At 32.7% G+C, this 21,297-nt stretch overlaps 2 protein-coding genes across 7 annotated transcripts in view; one reads left to right on the top strand and one right to left on the bottom strand.

Annotated features, from left to right (window-relative positions):
* Positions 1-21,297, bottom strand: part of LOC114336456 (cytochrome P450 4c3-like) — a 222,147-nt gene that overhangs the window by 28,641 nt on the left and 172,209 nt on the right. For 3 of the 4 annotated variants that reach the window (XM_050652568.1, XM_028286818.2, XM_028286819.2), the window contains exon 2: positions 4,936-5,136. The exons of the other annotated variant lie outside the window; for it this stretch is intronic. In XM_050652568.1, the coding sequence (XP_050508525.1) occupies positions 4,936-5,136 (201 nt within the window). The remainder of the gene's footprint in view (positions 1-4,935; positions 5,137-21,297) is intronic. 4 annotated transcript variants of the gene reach the window in all.
* LOC114336454 (neuroendocrine protein 7B2) overlaps positions 1-21,297 on the top strand; it is a 161,224-nt gene that overhangs the window by 105,255 nt on the left and 34,672 nt on the right. For all 3 annotated transcript variants that reach the window (XM_050652572.1, XM_050652569.1, XM_050652570.1), the window contains exon 5: positions 18,123-18,313. In XM_050652572.1, coding sequence (XP_050508529.1) covers positions 18,123-18,313 — 191 coding nt within the window. The remainder of the gene's footprint in view (positions 1-18,122; positions 18,314-21,297) is intronic.

Here is a 21,297-nt window from a genome sequence, read left to right as displayed (position 1 = left end):
CTTAGAACTATAAGGTACTAGTACACTTTAGAATTTAGAAGACCAAAAATAAGCATTTTTTCAAGATTATTTTTCTCAGAACCTTTATTAAAAATGAACATAAATACTTTTACATATTATTAATATCTAACTTCTAGAGAATACAAAAAATATATTCTTTTTCATTTATGGACGTACACTAATAAATTATTTGTTTTTTATTTTTTTGGTCAAATTGTGGTAAATTGTCACGTAAGAAACCTTCCTTTTTCAAATGCAGTACGATTTTTTTGTCTCAGATATCCCAATCCTGAGATTAACAAGCCGCCATCATTTTTCGAGGTCTCGACTTTTGCGCCCTCTACAATATTAGTGTACGTGCATAAATGAAAAAAGATATATTTTTTTACTCTCTAAGAGTTAGATATTAACATGTAGAAACTTTTATGTTCGTTTTTAATAAGGGTTCGGAGAAAAAAATTCTTGAAAAAAATTATTATTTTTGGTCTTCTAAAGTGTACCTTAGCTTGTCACGCACGAGGAGCTAAACAATAATATAGATTACAAATTGATTGCATGCCCCGAACGTATATTGAACTTACCCAGAGATACATTCCGGGCATGCTGCGCGAATAAATCTGTAATATATGTATATTATAGTTTAGCTCCGCGTGAGTGAATAATTTAGCTTTATAGTTTTTGAATAATAATTTTGCAATCCAGGACCCACAAAAAAATCCAGGGTTCAAATTTGCAAAATATGCTGAGCCCAAAATAACCACTACAAATAGTAGAAAAAAAATTTACGTATAAAGAACGGCTCAACATTTTAAACTCACTTCGAAAAATTGAAATCGGTTAACTAAGAGAGCCTAGGAAGACTAAAGCTTCATGATATATGGATGTCAAAGATGGATCCAAACCCAGGCCAATATGAATAAAGGCAAGCAATGCAAGGTATACAACTCTCAGATAAAAAGAGGAACGACTTGGTAAGATCAAAAAGAAAAGTCGAGGATATCACAAAAAAAATTGCCAATCTCAAATGGAGTTTCGTAGGTCACACCGCTAGATAAAAATACCAATGTTGAAATGCCATAATACAGTATTGGATACCTTAAGAAGGTAGACGACTAAGAGGAAGACCACAGATGAGATGGGTAAATGACATAAAAACTTCTTCTTCCTTCGTGTATGTAGGCTTTAAAGCCTGTTTGTTCTTCAATATTAGCCTCCTAAATTGTTTAAGTTATCGCATCATCTTTTTCTTGGTCAGCCAATACTTCTTCGTCCATTTGGTGATTTATCTCATGCTATTCGTGATATCCTATCCTCTGCCATTCTACTAATGTGTTCGTTCCGCTCCTATTTCCGTTTTGTCACCCATCCATTTATGTCTTCTACATTGCATGATCTTCTTATGTTTTCGCTTCTCTCCCTATCCAACAGACTTTTCCCTTATTCGTCGGAGTATTTTCATCTCTGTTGTTTCTAGTAGTTGTCTCGTTTTAGGTGTGTCAGGTCTTGTCTCCGCCGTGTATGTCAATATAGGTCTAATTGCTGCTTTATAGATTCTTGCTTTTGTGTCTTGTCTTAGGTGTTTGATCTTCTAGAACAAAGTTCTGTGTCATGAAGAGATCCCGACACTTTACTTGCTTTTAAGCTTTGTTGTCGTACTTCCTCTTCAACATCTCCGTAACTGGTTATATCTATTTCCAGATATCTAAACCTTACTTCCTGCTTTATTATTTTCCCATCAATTTCGATTTTACATCGTAGTTGGTATTTAGATGTTGTCATACATTTGATTTTTTCTGCTGATATTATCAGATTGTATTTCTTGGCTGTTGTATTGCAGATGTGTATTAATCTTTGAAGATCGTCTTCTGTCTCAGCGATTAATGCGGCGTCGTCTGCATAACATAATATTTGGATTTCTGTATTCCTCATTCTGTAACCATGACCTTTATATAATATTTCGTCCATTATTATATTAAAGAGTGGGCTTAACTAGTTACCTTGTCTGACTCCGCTTTGTACTGGTATAAACTGTGTTAGTTTTCCATTTACCTTTGCCTGTATTCGATTATGAAAATAGATGTTTTCGATGGTTTGTATAATATTGATTGGTGTGTTTCTTCTATACAGTAAATGTAAGACGTCTTTGACTTAGATGCGATCGAAAGCCTTTGTCAGGTCTATAAAACATAGATATGCTGGTATATTGTACTCAATGGCTTTTTCTGTGATTTGTCTCAGTACAAATACGGCGTCTACGCAGGATCTTCCGGATCTGAATCCTTGTTCATCTGATAAAGTTGTTAGTTGATTGATTTTGTTGGTTAGGAGTTTTGTGGTTAGCTTAAATGCGGTGTTTAGTAGATTTACCTTTTGACCAGTACCTCTATAATTGTTGGGGTCTTCTTTGTCTCCTTTCTTGAACATTAGTATCATTATACTGTTTCTCCATGCGTGTGGTATCTTGCAGTGCAATATTAGTTTTTGTATAAGTTTCGTCATCTTTAGGGTTATACTTTCTCCTCCGTATTTTAGAAGCTCGTAGGTTATTCCGTCTGGTCCTGGTGACTTTCCATTTTTAAGTGAATTTATATTTATCTCTTCTTCCTGAAAACTGATTTCTATTTCGTGTCTTAATTCAGGTAGGTTATTGTTTTGATTATTATTTTCCTTTCCTTTAAACAATTTCTTCAAGTATCTTTTCCATTCGTTTGCTGGTATGTTATTGTATGTTATTCCTTCAATTCTGCCATTGCTTTCCGTTGGTTTCTTCTGAATCTCCATATTTGTTTTTGTGTTCCGTAGAAGTCGCTTTCCATCCTTTTTGTAAACTGTTCCCAGTGGTCAATTTTTTTTCTTATTACCAATTGCTTTGTTTCATTTCGTATTCTTCTATAGGTGTCTCTGGATTCTGGAGTAATTGATGTTTACTTCATATAGGCATCTCGCTTCTCTTTACATTTCTCTTTTATTTCTTTTCTGGACCATGGTGTATAGTTGTTGTTTCTTTGGTTTAGTATGCTTTTGCGTTTCCTAGAGCTTCTGCTGCCTCTTCAATGTTGTTTTTAATTTTCTCCCAGCTCGCGTTTATATCTTCTATGTCGTCTATTTGTTTCAGCTGTATCTTCTGTGCTAGCCTCCTTTAGTACATTTCTCTTGTAGAATCGTTCCACAGTGATTCTACATTGAATTTTTCCTCGGTGATTTCCTATAGAAAATGTTTTGGTGTTAGTTTCATTCTTATTTTTGCTAGGACTAGTTTGTGTTCATTCCCTGCGTCTGCTGAGTTTAAGGTTCGAATATCTAGAATCTGCTTTGGGTGGATTGTTATATTAGTGACTATAAAGTCAATCATAGATTTGTGCCCCTTGGAGTTTTCAAACGTATATTTATACTGAAGCTTATGGTCGAAAAATGTATTATTGATTCTCAGTTCGTTAAAAGCACAGAGATTAGCCATGAGTTTCACTGAATCGTTGTTTTACTCCTGAAAGTATTTCATTTCCGATTCGTGCATTAAAATCACCCATAAGAATGAAGTGTTCTTCATGAGGTATGTCATTCCGGATGGTTTGTAACTGTTCGTAGAATGCCTCTCCCTCCTTAGGTTTGCAGTCCTCGGGGCTATAGATAGATATGACATTTAATTTTTGGTAATCCATTGTGATGTTCATATGTATTATTCTTTCGGAGATGTAACGGCAGTTACTTATGTTGTCTGTAAATTTTTTATGGACCAGTATACCTACGCCTGCTCGTGCTCGTTCTTCTTTCTTCACTCCACTATATGCTAAAATATATTGGTTATAGTCTCTTTGCCCTTTACCTTCCTTCTTGGTTTCATGTTTTTGATTATCAGTTGTTCTATTATGTCTTGATCTTTGTTGTTGAACGAAGTGATGTTTCATGTTGCTAATCATATTGTGGGCTTCTTTTTCCTTCTCGTTTTCCTTTTCTTTGCGTGGTTCATCATCTTAGGTTCCGTCGGGTTCCGAGGCTTTATATCGGTTCTTTGAAACTTGTTTTCCTTGCTCTTTCCTTGTTTTCTTTTACAATGGGTAGGATGCTAACCTGGCCCATCAACCCTCCTATTTTATCCGGGCTTGGGACCGGCTGTGAGTGTGAATAAAAAATAATAGCTGGAACAAATTGGAAGTACGTGGCTGAGGTAACCCCTCCGCGCGCCGAGCAACAAATAAATCGGCGAGATCAAAATCATAATTCGCTCCAAAAATTACAATGTTCTCGGCCTCCTGTCATTCGATTTTAGAGACTATTAAGAGTTGTAAGACTTTTAAGTATTTAGAGCCAATGATAAGCCGAGAAGATACTTGTATAAAAGATATAGAACTGAAAATAGCACGGGAAAAACCAGCCACGAAAGCACTCCATGGAGTGATATGGAACAACTCTCTAACCACAGAAAATAAAAAAGGATCTTTCAGAGAGTTAAATTATATTACCCTATATGAAGCAGTAGTATGGCAAATAACAACAACAATTTGAAATAAAGTGTAAACAGTTGAATTGGACTTTATGAGGAGATGTTTAAAAATTACCAGAGAGGATAGAATAAAAACAGAGGACATATAAAACAAAATGAAAGTAGAATGCTCAATTACAAAAAAGTTGGAAAACATAGTCATGCTGTACGGGCATGTACAAAGAATGCCAGAGTACAAGTGACCGAAAAGAATATTGAACTGGGACTTGCCGAGAAGAAGACGGATAGGAAAACCTGCTATGAGGTGGAAACCTTACATAGGAAATGCTATGATAGATAGAGACCTCAGAGAAAGTGACTGGGAGAATAAAGTGCTGTGGTGGACAAAAACGGGGAACTCATAATGGGAAAAGCTGAAGAAGAAGAAGAATAAGAAGAAGAACAAGAAGAAGAAGAAGAAGAAGAAGAAGAAGAGGAAGAAGAGATTTACTTACCTCCACTAGTTACTAGTCCTGTTCCCAACCAATTCTCTAAGTATTTGTACTCTTTAGTTTTGTTAATAATTTTGTTGGAACTCAAAATATATTCAAGAAAAGCTTCGTCTGCAGCTAACACCATTGTTGATAAAGGTCCTCTGTAAATTTTTGTTATATTTCCATGTGCTTTAAAAATATTTGAAATTATGTCCAAGTATTCTAAAAAAATCTTTAATAAAGCATTCGAAACGTAAGACACGAACAATTTTAATGAAAATGGTATTTCATTCTGCATCAGTTATGTGTAAGATAAAAATTAAAAATGAATATACTATTTTTAAAACATGAAGACTTAACACCTTAAGAAGAGAATGAGATCCAAAAATCAACTCTAAACATTTTCAAAAGACCTGTACAACCATTTGAAAATACCTTTTGTTTTCTCGAATGGGATAAACAAGTAGAATTGTTTAAAAACAACTTGACCGATGGTGCCATCTTTTGCACATAATATAGTAACTACATAAAAACTCATATTGTGAAATATGTTTATAGTGTAGGAAACAGAGGTTGAACCTCGCAAAATGGACACAAGTCCGGTTTTATTTTTTTTTCTGGTATATCAAGGGGTGCTTATTAAAAGACTAACTTTTTCTTAAACAATTTCGCCACGGAACCCCCCTTTTCATCCCTTTAAAGGGGGTAATTTGTGGTTTTTGCGAAACGTAACCCTTCCTGTTAGCGGAGGTGGCGCCCCAAAGTTGACAAATTTTTAAAAATGATTTAAAAAAATTATTTTTCCCTAACTGTAATGAAAATTAAGAAGAAACCCTGCGGCACACTCAAAAAAATTTAGTTCGTAATATTGATTAACAGTGATTACTGAATAGTATTTCGTTGTCACAACAATTTAATTTGTTGTTTCAACGAACTTTTAGACATTGACGAATGTATTTGGTTATTGTCACAATGATTGAATAATAATTGTGAGAATAACTAGAGTACATTAATCAATAACACTTAATTTATTCAGCCAATAACTTAGTTTCGTATATTTAATAAATACTGTTTATTCTGGCAGCAACTCACGTTCTTGATTTCGTAGATGACAAGCAATTACTTTGGTTTATCGTGACAACGTACATATTTCATTAAAACAATGTACAAATGTTGTTAATATAGAATATATGATTACTGAATATATGTAAATTGATTGTTGTGACAACGAATGCATTAATCAATCTACTACTGCATTTAATTCCCACAATCAATGCGTTCGTTGTGACAATAATCGTGGTTGTTGAGACAATAAATGTTTTGCTTGACCATTTGAAAGTTAACGGCTTTTCCTTATCGTGATACCCCTAGCTTCTCTGTGTTACCGAAGTGCCGAATAATAATTGCATTTCGTTTGTAAGTGTAGTCCGTAGTAGAAGGAAGTTTTTGTGTGTCTATTATCGTGAAATTTCGGTCGAATTCTTTTTAAATGTATTAATATTTTTCGAATCCTGAGAAAACTAATTATTATTTTTGAAAATTTAAATGCAAAATAAAATATTACAGTATTATCGAGGGTCTGAAGTCCATGAGAACCTCTATAATGATTATTTTAATAAGTCACAGGGGTGAAAAAGAGAAAATTTAGTATGATTTTTAATGTCAAATAGGCATACCATTCAACAGAAACTTTTTGTTTATTCTAAGGGACTTTCTGCCCTCGGTAATAATGTAATATTTTATTCTACGTTTAAATTTGTAAAAAATACTTAGTTTTCTCAGATATCCAAAAAAAATGAATGCGCTTAAAAATAATTCGATCGAAATTTTGCACCTGCGCTCTAAAAGGATTAAAGTGTTATACATTTTTGGAATCACTATTTCAAACGCTTTTAAATAAGCTGTCACATGACGTACTTTCCCATTAAAAAAAATCAAAGTTACGCCGCGCCTGTCACCTGAAGAGGAATCGTGTAAAGTTCGAAACATTGATGTTATAATATACTTTGATTATTTTAAAAATCGACCTGTCCGAGCGTTTTGCTTATGTGCTAAAAATAAATAAGTTAATAAGGGGGTGGGAGAGTGTAACACTTATTCCAGTACACTGTATAAGTGAAATCGTATGAAAAATCACACAGTGCAAAGTCCTTTAGGTTAAGGACGAAAAAGGGGGATTTAAAAAATTATTATTAATCAATTAATATCATACATTGGGCTATTGCATTCAGTAATTATTAATATAAAATACGTTCATAGTAGGAATGAACGGAATTAATTGTAACAATAAACGGAAATAATTGTAGAAATAAACGAAATACGTTAGGAGAAATAACACTGTTATTGGCACAACGAATAGTCTTCGTCGGTCAATTAACGACGTTGTTGTTTCCATAAATAGTGTTCGTTGACTCAGTGAACAGAGTTCGTAATATCAATAAATAGTGTTCGTTGACTCAGTGAACAGAGTTCGTAATACCAATAAAATGATATCATGGTATACATAATGAATGTTCATCCATTCAATAAACGTACTACGTTGGCTCAACGAACGAAAATAATGAATTGATGAACATCGTTTTGTTGTCCCAATAAAACCAAGAATTGGACAAATTTTAAGTATTGCGTTTGTTGTCTGAATTAACATTTTCATTGATATTACGTACCTTTTTCGTTGAGTGCAATTAATCACACATTTTTTGCGGCTGATTTTTTGGTATAGGCACAGATTAACCCAATAGGTTTCATTTAAGGGCAATTGCAAATTTTTTAATTACAGGATGTTACATTTTAAAAAACCCCTTTTTATGCCATCTGCGATTATCCATGTACTGGTGTTATTTACAAATTTGTATAATTCACCTCCATATTTTCCCCGGCACCACCCAAAAAAAAGGAGAATTAATAAAGACAATAATCAAAAATTGATTTTGGGGCACCACTGTGGCTTTAGGGTGCAAAGAAAATAAAATATGCATGGGTCATAATGTGTAGCAGACAGTATGTTCTTTTATTTTCCATACGTACGTTATCAATAAAATGAATAGGTGACGAAAAAAAACAAAAACTGAAGCCCGCCAAAGCATTTCTGAGGTTTACGGCGCCACTGTGCCGTAACGGTTGCTTATACGAAAAAATGCATAAAACCTTATTTGTAGAGAAAATGGTGGTCTTTAATTCTGTATAAGTTTTGTTTAAAAAAAATGCATAGGTAATGAGAAAATCGTCAAAACATTCTCTCCAAGGGATATGGGTAATTTCTGTAGTTTATTTTCAAGGATAGGGGTAGTTTCCGCAGGGATGTTGCAGTAATCATATATATTTATGAAAAACCCAATTGATGAAGCATATGTGCATATGGGTCAAAAAGCAAAACAAAATTATTTTTTTCACCCTCCCCCCCAATTTATTAATTTTTTTTTGGCTACAGGGGTTGCATCAAGAAATTGCTTTGGTGTCCATGCATGGGTAATAAAAACGTACACAAAATGATATATGAAGCATTTTAATAAAGGGCATGGTGTGTGAAGGATTTCAAGAAAATCACTTTCTTTATTAATTCCCCCTTTATTGGGGTGGTTCCGGAAAAAAAGGGGGTGCATTATAGAAATTTGTAAATGACACCAGTACGTGGATAATCGTTGAAAGTTGTTTTACTCTAGCATAGGCGGTTCAGATGGTATAAAAAGGGTTTTTTTTTTAAATGTAACACTCTGCAATTAAAAAATTTGCAATTGCCCTTAAATGAAACCTATACCAAAAAATCAGCCACTTATTTGTGATTAATTTCCGCAGGGTTTCTTCTTAATTTTCATTGCAGGAAAAAATATTTTTTTTAACATCTTTTTTAAAAAGTTGTCAACTTTGAGGTGCCACCCCCGCTAAACGGTGAGTGATAAACATATGCTGTCGGGAAATAAATAGTACGAAATATCTGTTCATTTTACTATTAAATAAATTTTTTGTAATACCTACAGGAAGGGCTACGTTTCGCAAAAACCACAAATTACCCCCTTTAAGGGATAAAAAGGGGGGTTCAGGGGCGAATTTTTTTAAGAAAAATTTAGTCTTATAATAAGCACCCCTTGATATACCGAAAAAAAAAATAAAACCGGACTTGTGTCCATTTTGCGAGATTCAACCTCTGTTTCCTACACTATTAAACACTTTGTAATGTAGATTTAAATTTTAATACCATTTTAAGAGCAAGTATTTTCCAAAAAGTTACCTTTTGGACGATTTCATCTACAATGCGTATTTTTTTCACAATATTGAATAGAATAAGTCGCTTTTTTGCTTATAAAAAACCATGACGCGGTAAAAATTTCAATGCCCACAAGATGGTACGCCTTTTATATTGACTTCCCCCAGATATCCCAGTTAAAAAATAGTGAACAATTCTTAGATTTTTAAATGCTTCGTGTCCTGGGATAAGATACACACGTCGAAAATGAAAGAAGAAGAGCCCATAATGAATAAAATACAATTTTCGCACCACGCTTTTCTTTAACGAATGTGTTAGATTTTTTTAATTTTTTGCTTTTTAGTTTATTTTTTTATAATATTTTAAAATTTCAGTCACTCGTAACTAAAGAAAACGTTTCTTTACTTTTTTCATATTTTTTTTATTTTTTACTTTTAGTCTTTTCGCTTTTAAAACATTACAATATATCGTCATGTATATTAAAATAATAATATGTATAAAACATGATGTACAAACATGAAAAGTAGTTGGAATCGGCAAAAAATTTGAAATTTTATTGTTTATTTATGAAGCATAACGTAAACAATTAACGTTAAAAGTAAAATTATGTATAGTTCATATAATTAGCTACAATCTGTAAAAGTTTTAGGTTTCTTCAATGTAAAAAACAAGAGAATTTAAGCATTTTCCTTTAAAATCATTTTTTTATTTAAACAATAAACAAAAAAAATTTTATTGACTATTCGTGTATTGTTCCCGCGAATGCATATGTCTGCAAGTTTTTAGTCATTTGCATTGAAGAAAAGGCAGTCAAATTAACGTCCAAAGATTTGACCCAAACGATTGAACTAAAGAAAAGCGTTTAATTAATTAATACGACAAAACGAATTCTAATGTTAATTGTAGCACAAAACGTCTCTACCGGTGGTTTTTCTAAGACTACGATAAAAACACAAATTTTTTGAATTCGAGTTTTGGTTGAAGTTTTGTTTCGTATCGTATTGAAATTTGACACGAATAAACACAGATTTTTTTGACAAACGAACAAGAGAATTTAAGCATTTTCCATTAAAATCGTTTTTTTTTATTTAAACAATTATTAAACATAAAAAATTTTTTTATTGACTATTCGTGTATTGTTCCCGCGAATGCATGTGTCTATGAATTTTCATTCATTTGCATTGAAGAAAAGTCAGTCAAATTAACGTCTAAAGATTTGATGCAAACTATTGAAGTAAAGAAAAGCGTTTAAAAAAAATTGACCATGTTCAGGACATTGCATAATCCACGTATCTGATAACTTTTTAACTTTTATAGACCTATAAGAATAAAACCTACCCGTTTCCTGTTCGGAGCTGTTTTTTAATTATTAACAATTTATTGCAAAAATGCGATTTTTTTGAGTTTTTTTGCATGTCATTAAAGAACAGTTGACATAAAATGCCAAAATTTAATTTTTTAGAACATTTCAAAATATTGATTTTGTTAGTTAAAAAGTAAATTTGTTGCTTCGCAAACTGCAAAATAAGTGAAATTCGTTATTTGTTATTAACTTTAATTAAAACTAACTTTGGTGAACTAGAACTTTGGTATTACACCGAAAGTTGGATATTGGGGTACTTAACAAAACCTTAAAATTTGAGACCCGTCCATTAATTAGTTCAAAAGTTAATTTATTAAATTTGTTATACCAAGAGACCTTTATTTCTCGTCGTGGTCGTCTTCAATATGATCAATCTGGTTCCGAGGCTTCACATTGTTTCTTTGAGCAGTATTTGTTTTTCCGATTGGTAGGTTGCTAACCTTGCCAATCACCCTCCACATTTTATCCATTTATTTATTTTTATTGGAACTGGCTGTGGTAACCGCAGAGCTACTCGATCCCCCCCGCAATTACCCCAGGCATTGTTCCCGCAGACAGCGAGAGACGGTTCCCCAATAGGAAGACGATCAGTGAGAAGACCACGAAAATGATGGAACAACAACTTACTAGAGGCACATTAAAAAACAGGCAGTGATTTCTATTCAAAAAGAAGAAGAAGAAGAAGGGACCTTTGTAATGCAATAAAATAAGACAGAAAATAATGAAGATAAGGCAATTCTGCGGATGCCAAATGAAAGTAGAAAACTTACTCGAATACTTTAAAAATGTATTAAAAAAGATAAAAAAAATATTTATTATAGTCAAAAATCCTAATGTCAAATATTTAAAATTTTGTAGTTTATAAACGGACAATAGGTGGAATAGCACGATACAACAATGGAGACCATGGACAGGAAAGAGAGCAAGAGGACGACCCCAGATGAGATGGGGAGACGACATTAAAAAGATAGGAGGAACGCACTGGAAACAGAAAGCACTAAACAGAAGCGAATGGAGGAAACTGGGGGAAGCCTATGTTCAGAATTGGACGAATTAAAGGGCAAAAGAAGAAGAAGAAGAAGAAGTTTATAAACATTTAGAATACCTTTAAAAATAATATCAGTAAAAAAATATTTTTACATTTTTACATTTTTAGAAGAAAATAAATTTTTCTAAAAACGTTAAACAAATAAGACTTTTTATTAATTAATAAATTTATAAACAAATTGCATATTTGTAATGCTCGTAGAAATACCATACAAATTAAAAAAGAAAGATCAAAATCCATTGAGTTGAGGAGATATCGATAATTATTTTAGTAAAAAAAATACGAAATTGCTTTTTTGGTATTATTTGAACTCGGTTAATTTGTAGCCAATATAGTCACCATTTGAACTACATTTTTGAAAATTCGTGGAGTGTCCAGATACCATGTTTGTAAAAAGTTTTTGACAAAACATACAAATCTCATTATTTAAAATGGTATTAATTAGGTTCCTTAATTATTATCAACAAATTAGCTGTGAATTAAAAAAAAACATGGCTAACTTTTGGCCAAATTGACTAAGGCCAAATTTTTTTAATTGAAAATTCATGTTAAAATGCTTGTTTTGTGAATATGTAAAAAATTTTTGTCTGTGGACAATATTTTTAAAGTTATTCTAAATGTTTATAAATTACAAAATTTTACAAACTTTTTGCATTGGGATTTTTGACTGTAATAAGTAATTTTTTATCTTTGTTTAATATATATTGACAGTTTAATTCTTCAACTTTCACTTGGCACCCCTGGAATTGCCTATCTCCATTATTTTCTCTCTTATGTTATTGCAAAAAATAGGTATCTGGGATAAAGAAATACAATAACTTTTAAACTAATTTATGGAACCGTCTCAAATTTTAAGGATTTGGTAATTACCCCAATACTCAACTTTGGCTGAAGTTCTAACCAAAAACATAACGAGTTTCCCTTATTTTGCAGTTTGGGAAGAAACAAATTGACTTTTTAACTTTAAGCTTTGACTTTTAACAAATCAGCCTTTTGAAGCCTTTTCAATGTTCTAAAAGTTCAAATTTTGTAATTATTGTATGTCAACTAGGAAACTTGTAGGTTTTCTCTCTATAGGTTTACAATAACTAAAATAGTTGTTAAATACCTGTTATTATGTTATTCAGTGTCTTGAGAAAATCATTATTTCTCTGCAATAATACTACATTTATAATCACTTCACATGCATCAAGATAGAAAAATAATATTCTTAAACATTAATATGTATAATATTGGGTGGAATGCATAAAACGTAGTACCTGCTAATGCTTCAAGTATATACTACATTTTTTAAGATTTTACTACACTTACAAAGCATTACTATACTTACAAATGTAAGTGCAGTAAAATCTTCAAAAATGTAGTAGGTACATACATACTTGAAGCATTAGCAGGTACATACTACGTTTTATGCATTCTACCCATTGGCTCATTAGTTGTGGACTAGATAACAGCGAAACTACAGAGTAACATTCCATGGTGCTTAATGTATGCTGATTATGTCGTGTTAGTAGCAAACAGTGAAAGAGACTTGAAACAAAAACTGGAACAGTGGAGACAAGCTCTGGAGGAAAAAGGTTTAAAACTTAGTACGACAAAAACAGAGTATTTGCAATGTTCATTTAAAGACGGTGTTACTACAAATAAAATGGTTTCTTTGGATGGTAAAATGATTGTGAAAAGCATTAGTTTTAGGTACCTACCTGGGATCGGTATTACAGAGTAATGGAGAAATAGATGGAGATGCATGCAGTAGAATTAGGGATGGATGGATGAAGTGAAAGGAAGCGAGTGGTGTGTTGTGGAGAAGTGTGTGTGACCAATTTCCAATGAAGCTGAAGAGAAAATTCTATAAAACAGCCGTAAGACCGGCTATGATGTACGGACTGAATGTTGGGCAGTGAAAAATAAAGAGGAACAACGAATGCATGTGGCGGAAATGAGAATGCTTAGATGGATCAGCGGAGTGACAAAAAAGGATAAAATTAAAAATTAGTATATTAGGCGAAGTCTAGGTGTGGCGTGGCACCAATTGATACCAAAATGAGAGAACATGGGTTGAGATGGTTTGGTCATGTTCAACGTCGAGACGTTAATCACCCAATAGAAAGAATTGCTGAAGTGCAGATTCCTGGAAGGAGTAGGAGAGGAAGGCCAAAGAAGAACTGGGGGAGACGATTAGGCAGGGCATGTTGATAAAGGGGATTAATATTTATATGACCCAAGATAGAATTGCGTGGAGAAATTCAATTAGGAAAGCCGACCCCGCATAGCGATAAGGCAAAGAGAATGATGATGATTAATATGTATAATATGGTTTAACTCACCTTCAGTACATTTTCCAACAAATAAATTCAAATTACCGATATACACATTCGGTTTGGGCCCTGGCACATTGCCCAGGTACCTAAACTGATTTTTAACAAATCTTTTATGTAAAATTGGTATTATAGTCAAAATTGTACCAATAATAATTACCAAAAATATACTAACACAGATCAACATTTCTGTTGACAGTCACGTTCTGTAACCGTTTTACCTATAAATATGTTTTTGTTTTTGAACCTTTATAATAATTAATTAAAATAAACCTTCTGAAAACATTATAAACAAAATGATAGTATAAATTATAATATACCGGAAAAAGCTTTGTGTTTTGAATAATAGTTGAATTTTATTGTAGTTCATTTTGATATTTTATTTTAAGACTTTTATGTTGCATATAATATGTTACGGGTAAGGGTAATCTTAGGATTAATCGGGTAAAGTACGAAGTACCCTCGAGGTATCGGTAATATCCGATAGTCAGTCCTAAATATAATTTAAATAGTGTAAATTTCGGGCTTTAATCAGGTAAGACATTGATGCCTCGTGGTTAAATGCTTAATTGGCTATGCTAGAAATGACAAGGCCGTAACTGTTTGAAAGATATCTTAATTTAAGAAAAAAACGCATTTTACAAACGTAAGGAAATAGTCCAGGGCGCATCTGTTTTGAGATGGATGTTGAGAGATGACTCATATTTTTTGCAGAAATTGCTTGAAAATAACTCATATAATAACAATTAAGTTATCCTCCCACTCAAAAATATCCGGAACATTGTATATATAATCAAACAATCAAAATAATTAAAATGAAGAAAAAATTCGATTTTTTTCTTAGTTTTTTTATTATAACTCTAAAAGTATTCATTTCCGAGAAAAGTTGCGCTGACGTTAAAGTTGCGTAATTAAATTTCATACAAGATAGGATGGATTAAAAAATTTAAATATTGTCATCCTTGTTGCAAAATAGCAATAACTTCGAAAAAACCATAAAAAAGAACAAGTATTCGCATTTTACTTTTTTCAACCATTTATTAGACTTAGGACTTAGGACCTTTATGTTTCACCCAGAAAAACTATATGAGATACTAACACAATACTGTAAATTTTATTAGGATCGGTTGAAAAGTTTTTGCAAAATAAATCCAGCTTTCGAAAAAGAAAATACATTTTTTCAGAATGTTGCAGGACTGCAAATAAAGTAGATAGCAAGTTGAATTTTTTTTAAATATAGAATAGCACTGTACCTTTCATTTGTAATTTGTAAAGTTAAAATCGGTTAATTACCACGGCGTCAGGAATTTTATTTAAATAAACATTAATTTTTGGTGCTACGCGCAGGACAGCGGATACGTTTGCTCTGATTGGGCATTCCAATGACCTGTCAAAAACTATCGAATATTGCGGCTGTGGACAAACAAATGTGTTGTTGTTAATAATTGTTAAGTTAATGTTTTAATTTTGATTGTTTTGAGAACAGAGACAAAAGTAAGTTTATACTTGTAGTGACTTTTTAAATAGTTTTTAAAAGCAACAGGTACTTAAGTGTAAATATTTTAGCATTGTAATGAAAAACTATGGCAGGCAACTTGAGTTGCCTGCCACCTCTCATAACAGAATGACCTAGTTACCTTTTGACCCACTTACAACGTGTGGGAGTCATATGTTGCCATAGGGCTATATCCTTAGGAATTTTATCCATCCTTTGGATTTTACGATGTTATCTTTTATATAAGACTTTTGTCTGTTTTTTGAAAGGCTTTGACCTTTGTATTTTTTGGTTGGCTCACCATGTTTTTGTAACACTGATGATGCTCTTGTTACAGAGCGAAAACGTTTTGTTCATATGTTTGTAGCCCTTTAGGGCTTTTTAAACTAATATACCTTTTACCAAGAAGAAAATTTTTTATTAAATTTCACTTAAAAAAATAATGTTTGTTTAAAAAAATTCCTGACGCCGTGTTAATTAATCGATTTTATTTTTTTCAACTGCAAATAAAAGGTACAGTGTATTTATATGCGTGAAAAAAATTTCAACTTGCTATCTGCTTTATTTTCAGTCCTGAAAAATTTTGAAGAAGTGCAGTTTTTTGCGAAAGCTAAATTTCAAAATTTATTTTGCAAAACTTATTAAACCGATCTTAATGAAGTTTACAGTATTGTTTTATTATATCATAAAGTTTTTCTGGGTGAAATATGAAGGGTACCATAATTGGTTGAAAAAAGTAAAATGCGAATACTTTTTTTTATGGTTTTTTTTTCGCAATTATTGTTATTTTGCAACAAGGTTGACAATTTTTAAAAACTTTAACTAATTCTACCTTAAAGGAAATTTAATTGTGCAACTTTTATATCAGTGCAACTTTTCTCGAAAATGAATACTTTTAAAGTTATAATCAAAAAACCCAGAAAAAAAAATAAAATTTTTCCTTCATTTTTTGACATTTTGATTATTTAAACAATGATTTGGAGACTTGAGTGGGAGAATAACTAATATGAGCTAATTCCAAGAAATTTCTGCAAAAACATATGAGTCACCTGTCAACATCCAAATGTATGTAGGTACTAATATTTTTACAGATGAGCCCTGGTCTAATAGTAAACTTATAAATACTGCAGAAATAAAAATTATAATCTATTTGTTAAATTAAACCAAGCAGTTTTACTTTTTACCAAAACCTGGCGGGTACTTCGTGCTTTACCCGATATTTTAAGGGTAAAGGTAGGTAAACGGGTAATTCTAGGATTACTCGGGTAAAGTGCGAAGTACTCGCTATGTTTTGGTAAAATAAATACAAATGTAAAGCTGCTGGACATATTTGTAACTAACAGTTTAGCCAGGCACACGATCGTCTCTCGTATCCCCTCCAAGTACCTACTTGCACACAGTGGCGGCTAGTCCTAAAGGGCCACCGAGCCATGGCACTGGCTGTGAAAAATAAACTTACAGGAAAACATATTGAACAATAAAAATAATTTTACTTTTACTATGCTTTTTTTAATATCAATGCATCATCTACATACATTATTTATCATTCTGTAACTTAATTTCCACGAAAAAACAAATACCTGTGAGTTACTCTACCCGAGCACCATTCCGTATGGCTCGAGATTTGCCTTCAAAGGCATAAGGTAGACGCGGCCAGCTTACAACGGACGCCGCGCCGGGGTTTATGAAATTCCGAGCCAGAGAAACTTTGGCTCGAGTGGGTTTTAGAATGTGACTTTGCGAGTGTATTAGAATGGTTTTCGCTTATCTATAACTTTTTAGCGTTGATCTGAAAAATCAGTCATCTAGTTCTTCAAATTTTAAAGGCCGTGTAAGAATGTTTAATATAAATATATTCCAAAAATTGCTGGATGTGTGGATGTGATCCAAAAAATGAATTTTTCTATTTCGTGTGTGTTTTGTTTGGGAGCGATTCTACATGGGCAAGACATGGTATCATTGATTTAGGTGCATATTTACGAAAAAATAAATATAGGCCTTCCTTATTTTCATAATTCTTTATCCATACGATCATCTAATTATATATAAATGTCAATTTTAAAGATACTGCGCCAAAAAAGGAAAAAAAAGATTCCAGTACCCGGTAAATATACCTATTAAGTTGTGTTAAAGGTAAATTTACCTATGGTAAATTTATCTATTTGTGCACCGCCTCTTTTAGTATTCACGAGCCGCCACTGCTTGCACACAGCGAATACACCTCCAAATAGTAGGAAACCAAGTATTCAGCCGCGTACTATTGGTGAACAACATTTATTTTTGTAAATTTTAATTTTAATGAAGAGTAGTTGATAATTATTATACTTTTCTATGTCGTAGGAAAAATATAGTATTGCAATCGCATGTAATGACTATTACTTACTCTAATGAACTACGACACTCGCCTTTACGCGTGTCCAAACTTCATCCTCGTGAGTAGTAGCCATTATTACATGCTCGGTGAATAATATACTATTATATTAATAATTATACTAACGCCCGGTACTTTATGTCTCGATTAACAGCCCGTTAGTTAACGGAGGTTTAATCGGGACCTCTTTAGGGTCTCTTGCGTTGTAATAAATGCAATTATAATTATTATTATACTTATTTACAATTATAATAATACTTGTAATTTGTAATTGCATTTATTACAACGCAAGAGACCCTAAAGAGGTCTCGATTAAACCTCCGTTAACTAACGGGCTGTTAATCGAGACATAAAGTACCGGCCATAACAGTATCTAATAATATCTTCAGAATCTGTTTATATTTTTTAGCTGATCATGGATGCATTGAGATGTTTGACAATACCGCTTCATTCAGTCGGAGATACCAAGCATCACAAAACTGTATGTGTGATACGGAACATATGTTTGAATGCCCTACCTCAAATGATATTTCTGATGACAATTCCATGGATATGATCGACAGTTATCATTTTAACAAGATGTTACAACAATCGGCTAAGGTAGGTAAATATTTAAAATACTAATATACCTACGATGGAATTATGTTCTTATTTAGCGCAGTCTTCATATATAGATTCATCTTCTTCATCCATAGCGCAAGACTACACATAGAAATATGTGTAGTAGTATTACACGAGAACAGTTTTTAATAAATTATTGATCACTAACGAATAATTTTCAGATGAAGTAGTTTTCAATCCTAATAGAAATATTCATAATATTTAAAAATATTAAAATATTACTAAAATATTTTTAAATTGAAATCTTATTGGTTCATTTTCTTGGTAACACCTCCAAGGTTCTAAAATTTGCATGCCAGATGGATGCTGAAGCGAAGAAGACAAGAGGGAATTCAAAAAACTTACAGTTCACGGCCCCGTCTGTTCAGCTGGTAAATTTCAACAGAAAATGGACCTGGTTACTCAAAGAAGTAACGACCAATATAAAAATAAAATAAAAATTCCATTTTTATTCAGCTGCAATGCGCAGGCAAAACAATCTTATTTTTCAATTAGAATACGGAGCGCAATCCAGCACTCTGAATCGACGATTTTCGACTCTTGTTGGAGTCTCATCGGAGAGAACGTAAGCCTGCTGCTCCATACTCTAAGTAACCAACACCGAAAATCAGTTGCGGTGTAGGGGATAAACTCTCGGTGTTGGTCACATGGTCACTTAGAGTATGGAGCAGCAGGCCTACGTTTTCTCCGCTGAGACTCTAACAAGAGACGAAAATCGTCGATTCAGAGTGCTGGAGTGCGCTCCGTATTCTAAGTGAAAAATAAGATTGTTTTGCCTTCGCATTGCAACTCAATAAAAATGGAATTTTTATTTTATTTTTATATTACTCGTTACTTCTTTGAGTAAATAGATCCATTTTCTGTTGGAATTTACCAGCTGAACAGACGGGGTCGTGAATTGTAAGTTTTTTGAATTTCCTCTTCTTTTCTTCGCTTCAGCATCCATCTGGCTTGCAAATTTTACAAGCCTTGGAGGTGTTACCAAGAAAATGGACCAATAAGTTTTCAATTTAAAAATCTTTTAGTAATATTTTAATATTTTTAAATATTATTAATATTGCTATTAGGATTAAAAACTACTTCATCTTTCAATTGCCAGATGACGCTAGTCACCTAGTCCATTCACGTCAGTTGCGGTGTGGGAGATAAACTCTCGGTGTTGGTCACTAGAGTATGGAGCAACAGGCCTACGTTCTCTCCGATGAGACTCCAACAAGCGTCGAAAATCGTCGATTCAGAGTGCTGGATTGGGCTCCGTATTCTAAGTGAAAAATAAGATTGTTTTACCTTCGCATTGCAACTGAATAAAAATGGAATTTTTATTTTATTTTGAACAATTTTCAATTTGTTTATGTCTAATCTCGTTTTATTTGGCAAAAACCGACCATAATAATACGTATTTAAACTAATTTTATTTATGCACGCTAATTTTCCGATTTTTTGGTGTGTCTTGTGTTTGGTTGATAGACAAAAATATTTGTGATTAAGAGAAGGGAATCAGAACTATTGAGGTGTCTCAAACTTAACAGTAACAAATCAATGTGTATATAAAAATATGTATAACCAAGTAAGCAAAATATACACTTAGTTGACATGACATGTCCAAAATACTGCTAAAATAATTTATAATGAATAATAATTATCTGAAGATAATAATAATCTTAGGGCCGGTTGTTCGAACGCTAATCAACAATGATCATTATCAAATATTTAATTACTGTCACCAAAACTGTCAATGTCAACTTTGTTTGGGTTGCTGAAAACATAATTAATTACAATTATGAGATTTATTATTAATTATGTTAATAATGATTGATATATTAATTGATTATAGACTCCACAGACTTTTTAACAACCCAAACAAAATTGACATTGACAGTAATTAATTATTTGATAATGATCATTCTTGATTAGCGTTCGAACAACTGGCCCTTAGTCCAATAACGATTTGATCAGCTCATTTAGGTTTTCCTTTCATTTTAATTTTCTGCAGTAATACTATTTCAGTAAAACTACCAAAGAATTAAATAGTTGTCAACACTGCATAATAAATAAATCTTAAAAAAGGACACTAAGCAAATAAATTTATATGAAAAATGTTTACGAATTATTAAAAGTGTAAACACAACGCGATTAAAAAACAAACATATCTAACACCCCTGTTGAACTGGCCCCCCACCTTGTGGAAATTAAAAAATAAAAAACGCTAAATTACGAGCTATATATGAGATTTCAGATCCAGCAGATTAAAATGTTTGAAAATAAAAATGTATACCATTTTTATTCAGTTGCAATGCGAAGGCAAAACTGTCTTAACTTTCACTTAGTTCAGAGAGCTTAAACCAGCACTCTAAATCGACGATTTTCGCCTATTATTAGAGGCATCATCAGAGAGGCATAGGTTTGCTATCTTTGCCCCAAGTAAAAATCTTCTGAGAGTTAGTCCTCGCCAGTACCTACGCTAGGGTATAAGGCGCCCGCCTGCAAAACTAGCATAGGCGCCCTTTAGTCTCTTTTAAATTAAATTGGAAAAGACTGTAAGACTTGTACACACTTCTAAATAGGTCAAAACGGCAAACAGGTGTATGTTTTCAAAAAACTTTTGATAGTGTGTAAAAAATATATTTTATATCAGCTAATTACTTTCAACACATAACGTGCCATCATCAGAGCTTCGTCCTCTTAAAATACCTTCATAGAAGAGCAATCGCTTAACAACACAACAAAAAACATGAATACTGGGCAAAAGCCACAGATATAGGGTAATAACCCTTTACAGTGAATAGAATCACATCTAAATTCTTTTATTAATTTATAAAGACAACATGGCTGAGTCAGACCATTTTGAGCCCACGTGAACAGCAGATCAGCTGAGGAAGACTGTCTTCCTCAGCTGATCTGCTGTTCTATGAAGGTATTTTAAGAGGACGAAGCTCTGATGATGGCACGTTATGTGTTGAAAG

Source organism: Diabrotica virgifera, chromosome 6 (genome assembly GCF_917563875.1).
Source record: "Diabrotica virgifera virgifera chromosome 6, PGI_DIABVI_V3a".
NCBI lineage: Eukaryota > Metazoa > Arthropoda > Insecta > Coleoptera > Chrysomelidae > Diabrotica > Diabrotica virgifera.
Note: the sequence above shows the minus strand (reverse complement) of the source record. Positions and strands in the feature narration are given on the sequence as shown.